General features: G+C 37.1%; 1 protein-coding gene across 1 annotated transcript; it reads right to left on the bottom strand.

Moving 5' to 3' along the window:
• Positions 1–6,646: 6,646 nt before the first annotated feature.
• C1GALT1C1 (C1GALT1 specific chaperone 1) lies at positions 6,647–10,715 on the bottom strand. Its single transcript, XM_079123433.1, has 2 exons — positions 10,543–10,715; positions 6,647–8,227 (listed from the first exon to the last, which is right to left on the bottom strand). The coding sequence occupies exon 2, from the start codon at positions 8,220–8,222 to the stop codon at positions 7,266–7,268; it is 957 nt and encodes a 318-aa protein (XP_078979559.1). The 5' UTR covers positions 8,223–8,227; positions 10,543–10,715; the 3' UTR covers positions 6,647–7,265.
• Between the last annotated feature and the right edge of the window lie 2,653 nt (positions 10,716–13,368).

The raw sequence follows: 13,368 nt of genomic DNA, 5'->3' as shown, positions 1-13,368 counted from the left end.
ATTTATAGACAGGGTCTTACTGAGTTGCTTAGCCCCTTGCTTTTGCTGAGGGTGGCTTTGAACTCTCGATCCTCTTGCCTCAACCTCCCAAGTTGCTGGGATTACAAGTGTGTGCCACCACGCCTGGCCACGAGGCCAGTTTTTAAATCAATGTTGAGATTATAAGGCAGGTTTCTTTGTTTAAGAGGCTAGCCTTTTAGAGAATATAATGTATCCATGGAAAAAATAAGGGAGATGAATGGAATTTTTTTCTAATATGTTTACTAAGAAATGGTCATGAGGAGGAAAAAATACAAACTCATTAGGACAATTAATATTTGCCTCTTAGAGTGAAAATTAACTCTAAGTTTTATCCTTGAAGATTTTGAGATAGGAGAGATGCATTAGTAAAATAATTTCTACTTAAAATCCTAGTTGTAACAAAGAATGACATGCCTCATTATTAATGTTCAGTTCTAATTAGATGGATTGTTTTGGCAATTTGTGAAATATCGCAAACGTAGAAATGATGTTTCAAATGTCTAAAATTTAGACTTGGATTAGAGGAAGGAAAAAAATGTGTAACCATCAGAAGTAGTTAATTAAAAATTGAGCTAAAGGCATCACTCTTATGTGGAAGATTGTAATTCAACAGGCCATGATGTCCAAAATAGCAAACTTCTTGATATCTGCATATACTAAACTTGTTCATTTCTTAGGCAAAAACAGAAAGCAAAAAAAATCAAATTTATCAAACCAATCAAACATTTAAAAAAAATCACATTTTAAAACTAGAAAAAAAAACCAATTTCTGTATCATAACTTTTTATTACTCTCGTTTTATTCCCTAATTTTCCTCAATAGCATACTGAATTACTTGACTTTCTTCACGTTTAATTTGTGTTCTCATAACTCCACCAAAACTACCAGAATTTGAAAGATACCAAGATTTACTTTTTTTATTTGAATGTTTTTCTTATTTAAATTTTTAATCACAAAACATGTTTGTCAATGATACTATCATTTAATCTCCAATGGTGAAACAAGTGATTTTTTTTTTTCTGATTTTTACATGCAGGTGAGCAAAAGACTTGGTTTTCAGCAATAAGTCATTGGTTCTAATTAAGCACTTGCTTGGAGAAAGTACTTCTCCAAACATGTGTCTTGAGAACAAATCCAATTCCTTTTTTGCCTCAGGGAAAGCCACGTTGGGGAGTCTTCAGAGATCTGGCAACCCAGTTTTATTCTTAACCAACTTCTGTTTTGAAAGGGAATGCCTTCTGTCTTTGCCCCCAAAATCTTTGGTTATTCCATGCTGATGCATGATGAAGCCTTAAGGCTTGGAAACTTACAAACCAGAAAGATGCTTTCATGATGAAACTGCATATTGTTCTGACACTGTCTATTAATAGTCCTTGAGTGTGCTTAAATTTGAGGCAACTTTAGTTTTTCTGCGCTTGGGGTGGAACCCAGGACCTGATGCCTGCTATGCATGCACTAGACTACTGAACAACACCCCCCGCCGCCTGAGGCAACTTTGAAAAATATCAGGTACATTTAGCTTTGCTTCTCTATCTGTAGACAAGCATATTTATCTTTTTTGCATATTGATCTTTTAACAAAGTTTCAATTTCTCATGATCTGAAAGATTTTGCATGCAATCTAAATACTATATTTATCAGTTTGAATTCTGATCCATTCAAAATTCATTTTTAAAGCCAAAATTCACTCTTAGTTGGCCAGTCAGGGTGGGGAAAAGTCTTTTTTGTACTTCAGGCTCCAGACAGCTTTCTTAGAATTGACTTATACAGGGTTAAGGAAAAGTATGTTTTGTATGACTTAAGTTCTTTTTAAAGTTTGCTGATATAAGCATTTGGATTTAAGGAAGTTCAACTTGAAATATATTTGAATATAGGGTAGAAATAGCTTTACTTATTGCAATAATGGCTATTTTGAACCCATTAATATCTTATTAATAGCTTTCAAAAAGCACATGACTGGAAAAATGTTTTTCACTGGTATTGCTTTATTGTTTTAAAAATAGTAGGGACTGAAATGTTATTTAAACTTGGATGCTTATATTGCACTATTTCCTCTTGTGTTTTACAAGGTTAAAATTCTGTATTTTGTAAAATGTCTGGAAAGGAGTCCAAAAAGTAATTCTGCTTTCTTGCTCCTGAATGCAAAGGTCTGAGAGGAGGCACATGGCCTCATTAGCCCCTGGGTGTTATCAAATACAGTTCTCCATCAGGTACCAAATGCCCAGATGCATTTACTGGGATGCAGGAATCTCACTTAAGCAGTGTTTTCCCCAACCTGAAGAGAAGCATCTTGGTTAAAGTGTGGGGAGATAGAAACCATATCAATTTGGGCATTTTGGTTCCAGTAATATCAAATCTACTGTGAAAGGGGGAATGTTCTAGGCTTATTTCCTTTAAAAAGCAATTCATGAATTTCTTAAAAATATGTATAAAAAAGCTATTTCAGGAAAAGCTGTTTTATCACATGGCATAGATTAAATGTACAGATGTTATAACTATTAAGGAGTTTTCCTGTGAATTTGAATATTCACTACCAGCTGTTACTCACATCAATATTAATATTTTACCATCAAGAGATTTCCTACAAAGGACTGATATTTAACTCTTTATAGGTGCTAAACTTACATGAGTAAGAGGGAAAGGGAAGTAACATTCTCTGAGTGCCTACTATGTGCTCAAGTTCTGCTTACACCTCTTGCTTAATCTTTGTTTCCATGAGGTAGATTATAATTCTCATTTTACCAATGAGGAAGTTAAGCCAGGCATGGTGATGCATGCCTGTAATCTCAGAGACTTAGGTGGCTGAGGCAGGTGTATCACAAGTTGAAACCAGCCTCAGCAACTTAGTGAGGCCCTGTCTCAAAATAAAATGGAACTGGGGATGTAGCTCAGTGGCAAACTGTCCCTGGGTCCAATTCCCAGTTACAATAAACACACACACACACAAGAAACAACTAAGGCTCAGAGAGGTTATATAATTTAACTGAAGATACACAGATAATAGCAGGCTTGGAATCAACCTAGGTCCACCTGATAGCAAAGATTGTTTTGTAGAAAATTTCCTTTGTATATTATAAAGTGTTAATCTCGACCCACAGTTGAATCACCATCATTATGGATTACTGGAGAGAGGTGTGAATTGGAAAGCCTCTATTCCAGAGTGGGAAAATGTGGATAGGATTTGAATGAGATGCGTGGGATGCACACAGTCTTGTGCTGCTAAGGCTATGTCTTTCTGTTCCCTGTTCAACAACAGGGCATGCTAGGAGAATATTTAGAAATTGAACACAGTCCTGAGGTCTAAACTTTTCCTATTATTCACATTTGAGCCAGGTGATTTGTGACTATTTAAAGCTTAAGAGCCTTTGCTGGATCTATAGAACACAAAGGGGAAGGCTAGTTAAGAAGTGGGGTGATGAGAGTATAGAGTATACAGTATAATGTGCAAGGGCAAGACTTCAAGTTGCTTTGAAGATAGTTGGGGGGGGAGATTAGTGAATAATAAAATTAATAAGAGGAACAATTCTAAGTAAAAAGTTGAGAAGTCTGTATTTTGTTCCAAATTACAATGATTTAATTTTTGAGGAGGACCCAGTGATTGCACTCATGCAAGGAGATGGCTGGGGGCCTGCTTAATCAGGTTACAGTTTCCATGGCATTCAAGAAAATCAGAAAAATAAATACAACTTGTAGAAGAAACGTGTTTTCTCCCATTTACATTTAACCTGGGGGGGAGGGTCTCACAGTTTTGGAATTGCTTAGAACTGTGCTGCACAACATGGTAGCCACCAGCCATATGTGGCTACTGAACACTTGGAATGTGACTACTCTGAATTGAGATGTTGAGTAACTGTAAAATACACACTGGATTTCAAAGAATTTTTAAAAAAATGTTAAACTATTTTTCTGTTGATTACATGTTGAATGGCAATATTTTAACTATATTGGGTTAAATAAAATATATTTGCTAAGTTGATTTTATGCTGTCTTTTTACCTTTTTAATGTGGTTACTAGGAATTTAAAATTACACACGTGATTCACATGTTCAATATATCGACAACACTGGGTTGGAGAAACGCCAGTATTCCCTGAAGTTTCCTTTCAGAGGGAATGCTTTAGAGTGCTAAATACAGAAAAACAAAAAAAGATTCTCAGTGTCAGTATTCAAAGTCTTAAATGAAGCCAGACAGTTTTCCCCTCTCCCCCTCAGCTGGTACTTGGCTGGTGTTATATACTTTTGAGTACCTAGGTGAATGTCTCTGTAAGTCACTCACTAGATCAAAGCATTTTAAATATTTTTAAGTCCTCCTACTACTAGCACTTTTGCCAAACTGCCAAAGCAATGACATAACCAATGTGATTATTCTTGCATGGAATCAGTGAAAACTGCCAAAGATATGGGAATCATGCAGGTAAAAAAATGGCATTTATCAAATCCAGGAATTTTAAGGCAAAAAGACCATTTATTATTCTAATAAAATATGGTTTGTCTTATTGATCATGCAAAGCTTACATCAAATGATCACCAGGCCTAGTATTGAACTCATACAAAGAAAATTAGTGTGCAGACTCCATACCAATAAAGGTGGATTTTTTTTTGTTTTGTATTTTTTGATACTGGGGCTTGAACCATGGAGCACTTTATCACTGAGCTGCATCTCCAGTACTTTTGTCTTGCCAAATTGTCAATGGCTGGCCTCAAATTTGTGATCTTTCTGCCTCAGCCTCCTGGGTTGCTGGAATTACAGGTGTGCAGCACCACCCCCAGCTGAACTTTCCTTTTTAAAAAATTATGAGGGTCTGGGGGTGTAACTCAGTGGTACAGTGTTTGCCCATCATGCACAAGGCCATGGGTTCAATCCACAGCACCACACACACAAATTATATGGGCCCCATATAAACACCATTTTGTACTTTCCAAACAAGTCATTTTCCCATCACCCTTTAAATGTTTTATATCATTTTATCTTTGATTATGTTGGAATTGATGTGATTATTTTTAAGTTTGAGGGAATTCACTCTTTGCAGGGAGAGTTGGTAAATATTTCTGAATTCTTTGTATGTCAAAAGAAAGTCAATTTCTGTAAACATGCTCTTCATATAACCATTCAGACATGCACTGGATGCATCTAAGTCTGCTTGTACCAAAAGGAACAGAATGTTCCCAACAAATGAAGGGGAAATTAGTGATACATGATCACTAGACTACTTTCAGCAACATTTCCAACATAGGTGTGTCCTGCTTTGAGAAAATCCAATAGACAGGTTTCTTTAAATGCGTTATAGAAAAATTTGGGTATTATAAATCAGATTTGTTACACGACAACACTTTTGCTACATCAAAACAAAAAAATGCCAAGGAGTTTAATCTATATTTTGTTCCAGAGCCAATGTTTTAATTTTAAGAAGGAAGATCCAGGAATTGAACTCATGCAAGGAGATGGACTGGGGCCTGCTTAAAGTCAGGCTGCAATTTCCACTGCATTCAAGACAGGCGAAAAATAAATATAACTCTTAGAAGAAACTTCAAGTTTTCTCTCCTTCACATCTCACCTAGGGGATGGGGGATGAATCTCTCACTTCTAAAATTGGTTTAGACCTGTGCTGTCCAATGTTTGCCATTAGGCATATGTAAAGTATACTCACATTCACAAGTTCTATTAAAACTCCATTCTTCCCAACTCTCTCTCCATCAACAGAGTGGAGTTAGTTTTTGGCTATTGAATATACTGTTTTTCTGTGTAAACTAACATATATGGAGATCAAATCTGTAACCATGACCTCAGTAGTACTATTTTCTATATTAGTGATTCTGATTTTATTTACAAGACTGGATATATACGAGTTGAATGAGATAACACATTATTTGTGGCAATATCACAGAATATTCACGTACAAAAATATGATCCTCAATTTGGTTTGAAAGAACATATTACCTTAGCATCTATTAGCAATCCAAATAATGAAATGCATCCTGACATTTATTATAATTTAATATACTTAACTAAGATGAAAATTTTTAATATTGTTCTAGGGAAGGCAACACACAAAAAATAGAAAATTCTAATGTATTTGTTTTGGGAGCAGGGTGTCACATTCACAAAGATACTGTTTATCATTGTACCTATGCTGAGCATGATTTGATCAGTAGTGATTGCACCTGAGACCACATATTAGGGTGCTTGATTAAAGAAGTTTTATTCTTCAAAACTAGTGTTTCATCTTAACCAAAAGTCCCAGTGAGGAAGATCAGAGTAATTGAAACAAAGGGTTTGACATACCACTATGAGGATCAATAATTGAAGCCCACAGCCCTCCTGAGGAAATTCTTTTTCTGGTTTGCCAAAGCTGTGGGAGACCATTAGCACCATGATGTCTGTTACAAGAAATATTGATATCTAAAATGTCATGGTCTCATACCCTAAGGGGGCTTATTGATCTAACTTAATTCAGAATGTGCTGGCCAGATTATTGGACAAGTCACTTCCAAGTATTTTACACATTTGCGAGTACTTGCAGACTTCCACAGAACTCATTTGCCTAGCAGTAATATACAAATTTTAACTGATTCACTTTTATCCAAGTTTGAATTCAGAACTTGATTAACTGAAACAACACAGTTAAATGACATTACATTCTTTATAGTCACCTCTCCAATTTCAGTATCTGCATACCAAAATACAGAGTCACATAGAAACTGTGTATGCTGAGGAATACCACTACATTTTCTCACAGGGATAGAATTCAACTTTTCTTTAATAGTGGCTAGGAACTTTTCCTTGGTTGCTTGGTTGTGTATTTTGAGAGGGCAAATCCACTGGCACTTGAGGAGGCTTAGAACATAAATTTACATGAGGAGTAAAGGAAACAGAGCTAAAAGTTTTGCTTTAATTCACAACTAGAGATTTCACTATATTAGAAAGTTAAAAAGACATGTTAAATTTTTCTAACCAATTAGCAAAAATGTCAGATTCTTAATGTTTAGAATTTATCACATAAATAATATTTATAAATATATCCTTTATTTGCAAAATTATTCTTAAAACATTTTAACACATTTAGATTGTCTTTTAAGGAAAAAATATCACCCTGTTTAAAAATGTACTAATAAACTTTAATGTGTGATTGTACCAGTGCCACCAGATTAAAAAAAAAAAAAAACATACTGCTGTAGTAAGATACGTAGCTGTTATTACAAACAATAACACGTCTTACATGGTAATCAAACACGTTTTTTCCATTTCTCAGTCATTGTCAGAACCATTTGGAGGCAAGAAAATCAATGCATCATTGAAAAGATGTCCGAATGCCCTAAGACGGTATACTCCATACATCATCACATGCATCTGATTAGGAGTCAGTCCATTAAAAGTAACAGCCATATCTGAACAACATCCTTCTACTACCTGGTTGGGGTGATTAGTCATTGCTTCTTTAATAAAAAGCCCAACAGATTTGGTATTAAATACATCTTTTCCATCTGCATCTTCTGCGTTTTCTGCAAATACTCCAGCATATTTCAGGCAGACTGCTAGCTGCTTATCTTCAGATATCTTCCAAATCATTCCTCCCTGTTCAGGACACTTTTCAGGGATATTCAGAAGACTGTTAAGTCTTTTCATTGATTCTATACTTAAGACAATTCCTCCTTCCACACTCACATATTCAAGGTCTCCAGATTTTATAGTGTGACCTAGATAGAAAGGTTGCGATGGATCCTTTTTTAACAAAAAGTACTTTAGGTTTTCAACAATAGCAAATGTAGTGGGGCGTGCAAGGAAGAACCAGTTGTATTGGTCGCTATGCTTATCAAAGGCATATTTGTAAGCTTTTCTCATCATTAACCACATGTCACTTGTTTCCATATTAATTGACTCAAATACTTTAACATTTTCAGAACTGAAGAACTCTGCTTTGTCACAGTGTTTGGTCCAAGTCTCCTTCACAGCAGCCCAAAGACTCACATCTTTGGGTTTTACAAGGATGATACAATATACCCGAAAGCTCTTACTGAGCTCCATGCGCTCATCCTCTGAAATTTTCAAGATATCTTCTTTGTTAGGAGCTTGTAGGTGATGATGCTCATGGTGGTGCATTCTATTTCCATGACCAATTCTAACGTGTCCTAGCATAGTGATCAAAGCACAGAAAATGCTTCCAAGCATAACACCCTTCAAAAATGAACTGCTTTCAGAAAGCATTTTTCCTATAAAGAAGAAAAAGACCCTTAAAATACTTAGTCTAGTCATTTAGTTTGGTATTCCTTATATACTGACATTTTGCTCTTAATGCATAAACAAAAAGATTCCAAAGCTTGAAATCAATTTAGTTACAAATAATATCAAGCACTTTCAGAATTTTTAGTTTTCAATGGTATCTGACTTCTATTCAGTATAAAATAGAAATGTAACTTTGCAGAAATTCCTCTCTGGAGAATTTGCTGTGGGAAGGTTATTTTTGTACTTCATTTATGAGGATTTAATTAACCAAGCACTAAATCAAGGTATTAGCCCTAGAAACCAATGTTACAGAGGTTGTTTTCCATCATTCTCTAAAGAATTTTGTACCCCAAACTTGCACTATATTATTAAATACTTCTGAAGATATAAATGGACTTTTAGGTCAGTACTTTATATTGAACAGATGAACCACCTATAATTGGCAAATCACCAATGGTATCTGTGCTAACATTTCTCTTTTCAGCCTTGTGCTTTGTTTAACTGATGGCTAATGTTCTTATGAGTTTTGAGTACATCTAAGTCAACTTTTTTGAGATTGATAGCATATCAATATGTACTGTTAACGTTTACCCTTCTGTTCCTAAGATTAAAGGGTTTCCAATAAATCATTCCATTTCCTTTCTGAGAAAAAGGAAAAAAGTTCTATTGCTTTGCTAGCAAAGGAAAACACAGGCAACTCCTGTCCCAGAGGTTGTGATTCTCCTCATCCCAACTAATGATGAATAAAACCCCATAATGAAAAATGAAGCTATCTAGATAAAAAATGAGTAAATACAATTATGTCTAGGGACCATTAATGAACACTAATATTTCCTCAAAAGGCATTTTCTTCTTTGGAAAAGTAAAAAGGGAAAATTCTACACATATATTTCAATTAAAAATTAAAACAATCTTCTTTTGGGATTGTAGCTCAGTGGTAGAGTGCTTGCCTGGCATGTGTGGGGCACTGGGTTCAATTCTCAGCACCACATATAAATAAAATAATAGTCCATTTACAACTAAAACTGTATTTTAAAAAATTAAAAGAAAACATTAAATACAACTGCTGAGAAAATTTATGTACACATTTATCTTACTAAAGGCTGAAAATTTCCCCAATCTCTTCTCCATCTCCACAAAAAATAATCTAGTGAGCTATTTAGATTTTCCCTTTGTTTCTCAAAGTTGAAAGGAACCTGAGAAGCTACCTAATGGCATTTCTCTCATTTTACAGACAGGGAAATGGGGGACTGCAGAAGTTAAGTAACCCAAACTCACAAAGCTAGTCATCAGTGTTAGTAGACGAGAAATGAGATCTCCTGACCTATTTAATTCTTTTTCAATTAAGAACTAATAATCTAAACAGTGCTTCTACCATATTATTGAGAATTTAATAAATGAGTTGCTGAATAACCTTGTTTTCCTACAGATTAAAAAAATGTGGCATCTAATAACGTTTTGCACCCAACTCACAACACTGCTACAAGGAAACCATTCCCATGGTTTTCTTCTAGAGGAAATGGACTTTGACTTCTACAGGCCAAGGAGTGGAATAGATTGGCAGATGTAACTTCTGAGTGTAAAGGGGAAAGAAGGATGTTGGTTTTCCTGTGTCATAGAACTCGACCAATAAACAGTTCCAAGAAATGAGAAGCAACAGAAAACAAGTTCTGCTTAATAAAAGAATTGTCAAATACATTCTAAAATTAATTTATATAGGATTCTGGCATTTTGTATTACACAATTTTCATTACTTCTGGCCAATATATGCTAATTCACACATCTCTTTACTTGATTATGTGTGTCAGAATTCTTCCTGGTGGGGAACCTACTCCTGGATGCAAAAATATTAATTAAAACGCAAGAAGTTTACAAATTTTACAGAATTGTTTGCACTAATTATTTCAGATTTTTTTTTCCTATTAGGGGAGGTAAAAAAATGTGCAATACTGGGGGATGAACATGTTAGGAAATTTTGTACAGAACAGAGGGAAACCCAAAACTGCACATGGAAACAAGGCAAAAACTATCCAAGTGGTAGTTTTGTAAAGTAAAGGTGGGTGAGGTGGATTTTGAAAAAGGGAGGACATGGTCACCTCAAGACCTTATGGAAGAGTCAAGGGAGTGCCGCCAAGAAACAGCTCTATCTCCCCCGCTCACTGGTCCTTCCTCAGTACCTGCCCGGGCATCCCGCGTGGAGCATGCTGGGAATGGACTAGGGCCCAGGCCTCCCCCGGAGAAGCGGAGGGGGCCAGCCGCTCCGGTGTGATTTTGGGGTAGGGATGCAGGCCCAGGCACTCACCCGCGTCTAGAATGGCTTGGGGACAGGAAGGCACGGCTTTCTTTCACGTTCGTGCGCCACTCTGTCACGCTCCTGACCGGGCTGCTCTAGATGCTGGCGGTGTCCTCTCGTTGATCTCGCTAAAGGTGGGGAGATCCAGGAAGCTGACGCTCTGCAGCGGGGTGGGAGGGGTGAAGCGGGGCGGGGCAGAGGAGCCCTGCGCCTGGAGGAGGGGCCGCCCACCCACGCAGACGTCGAAAGGGTCGGCGCGCACGCAGCGTGTCCTTTCTCCCCGCCCCTCGCCGAGTTCAGAGAAGCACGCCGGGCTGGCGTGACCCGAAAGTTCATCAGTACCCAATGAGACGCCCCGGGAGGCGTTGGTGCGTAGAGCTCGCTGACACCTCTCACTTCACTTCCTGGCGGGGAGGCTGCCCCTGCAAGAAAGAGCAGTTGCTACCTGCAGTGCTCCTTTCACTCCTCTAGATGTTTTCTCTAACGTAGCCCCGCGTCTTTGTACCTTCTTGTTGACAAGAGGGTGCTCCATCCAGTATGCATGGGCTGGGATCAAAATGCAGGCCATTAAAATAGTCATCTAATTCTAGAACAAGGACTCACAGTGATTACCGGAATGGGGTTTGAAGTCTTTGGATAATCTGGGAAAGTTACTTCATCTCGTTATGCCTCGGTTTCTTCTTTTGTAAAGTTTGGTTGCCTTGTATGTGTGTGTATGTGTTTTCCTAACTTTTTTTCAGTACCGAGGATGAAGCCAGCCCACGGCCTTGCATGGGCTGAGCAAGCACTTTGCCCCTGAGCTAAATCCCCAACCACTTGTTTGTAGTAATGTTTGGAAAATGTCACAAAAGTGCCTGTCTTGTAGAAGATTGTGAGATTGTGCCCTTGATCCCCTTAGCAAAATATCAAGTAAAGAGTAAGCATTTATTAAATCCCTAGCACCAGCATGCAGGAGACAGTATTTATTTGTTGAATTAATGTAGGAACTACAGATGAGGAACCCAGCCCACAAATATTAAGGAACTTTTGAAAGGCCACCATCAAATTTACAGCAGAGATGGGACTAGAATCCAGTGCTCCTACTTAAGAACTCCTTTTTTTTTTTTTTTGCTAAATATGTGATCTGTCTTTTGAAATTCACTTTTGTGCCCAGAGTGGCATGCCTGTAATCCCAGCAACCTATGAAATTGAGGAGAATCACAAGTTTAAAGCCAGCCTTAGCAACTTAGCAAGGTCCTAAACAACTTAGGGAGATCCTGTCTCTAAATAAAAAAAAAAAATTAAGAAAGGTTGGGGATGTGATTCAGTAGTTAGACGCCCCAGGGCTCAATCCCTGGTACAAAAAAAAAAAAAAAAGAAAATTCGCTTTACTATATAAGTAGTAAAAGTGCACTGTCTTAGGTTCCATTCAAATAACACTGAGTGGCGACTTGGGACTGAATTCCTAAAATCATATATAGTTGAGTGTTGGCAGTGACCCAGTTTAAGTAGACTGAAATATTCAGGAAACACTGAAACAATGAACAAATAGATTATAAGCAGTTACTATCCTGCTTATAAATTCTGGTGCTAAAATGTTAAAATAAGTTCCCTGTCTTCATGGAGCTCTCAGTCTAGCAGGGAAGAAAGATATTAAATAATTCATTACAATGATGGGATGTACTCTAAAGAGTTTAGGAGTAGAAAGAAACAAGACTACAGAATATCTCCATTATATACTCTGGTCTCTCTTCACATTTTAGAAATCTTTTGTATTTTACTAAAAATTTCCGTGGAGATGAGAAAATCTTAAACCAATTTTTTGAGGCCTTGTTTTAGCAAGGCAGCATTAAAAAGATTATCTCCATTGTATTTTATTAATGTATATTTACTGTTTACTGTCACATAGTCTACATATGTATACATATATACACATATACAGTTAGGTGAAATAAATTGCAGAATAATGCATATATTTTTTTTTTGTTTTGGTCACAGGGATCGAACCCAAGTGTACTTAACCACTGAGCCACATCCCTAGCAAGGGGAACGGAACTTTTAAAGAGGTGATTCAAAGGCCACAGTCCACGTGGTCTCTGTCAGAGTTTTAATTTGTTATGGGGCACAACTTAATAGACCAATCACCACTGAGAAGTCCAAATTTGAGAGTCTTTATTAAGCCGGCCAGCTGACTGCCTCACACAATGCCCCCAAAATGGCTATTTGGAAAACAGCCCCGACCATAGGGTTGTAGGGGTTCTTATACCAAAAATCACATCAATCATAAGTGTCTGTTGCTATGATTTGAAATTACACATTAACTCACGAGATCATCGACAGAGGGGGAAATGGGTCAAAACAACCCTTACCTAGGTACAAACTAAAGAATGATTACTAACATCCACACAATCACTGTTCACATGGTACATTGTTTAGGAGCAATAGGAATCAAAAGAGCAATTTTTCTTTACATAGGAATGAATTGTCATTCTGTATTATTACACTAAGTAACAATAAGTAACAATAAGTAACATGTCACACTAAGTAACTGATGATGGGCACAGAGGCGGGGTGTTCCCATGGGAGAAACTTATTTCCTACTTAACATGGAGTCTAAGAGCAAAATGGGGTCTGTCTAGTCATTTACTTATAGTCTGGCCTATAACATTCTCATGGAGCCAGATCTGTCAGCCCATCACAAATTCACTTGTTAATTTGGGAGCCAGTCATTTCTGAGATCTTCAGGTGCAATCCCCAAAGTCTTAATTACTTCATGTGGTGGGTGTGTCCTCAAGGACAGGTAATTCTGCCTAAATTGGGGAAGATAGATTATCCTGTTTCCCCTGAGATTAGGGA

This window comes from Sciurus vulgaris (assembly GCF_902686455.1).
Source record: "Sciurus vulgaris genome assembly, chromosome: X".
Classification (NCBI taxonomy): domain Eukaryota; kingdom Metazoa; phylum Chordata; class Mammalia; order Rodentia; family Sciuridae; genus Sciurus; species Sciurus vulgaris.
This window is presented reverse-complemented; position numbering and strand designations above follow the sequence as displayed.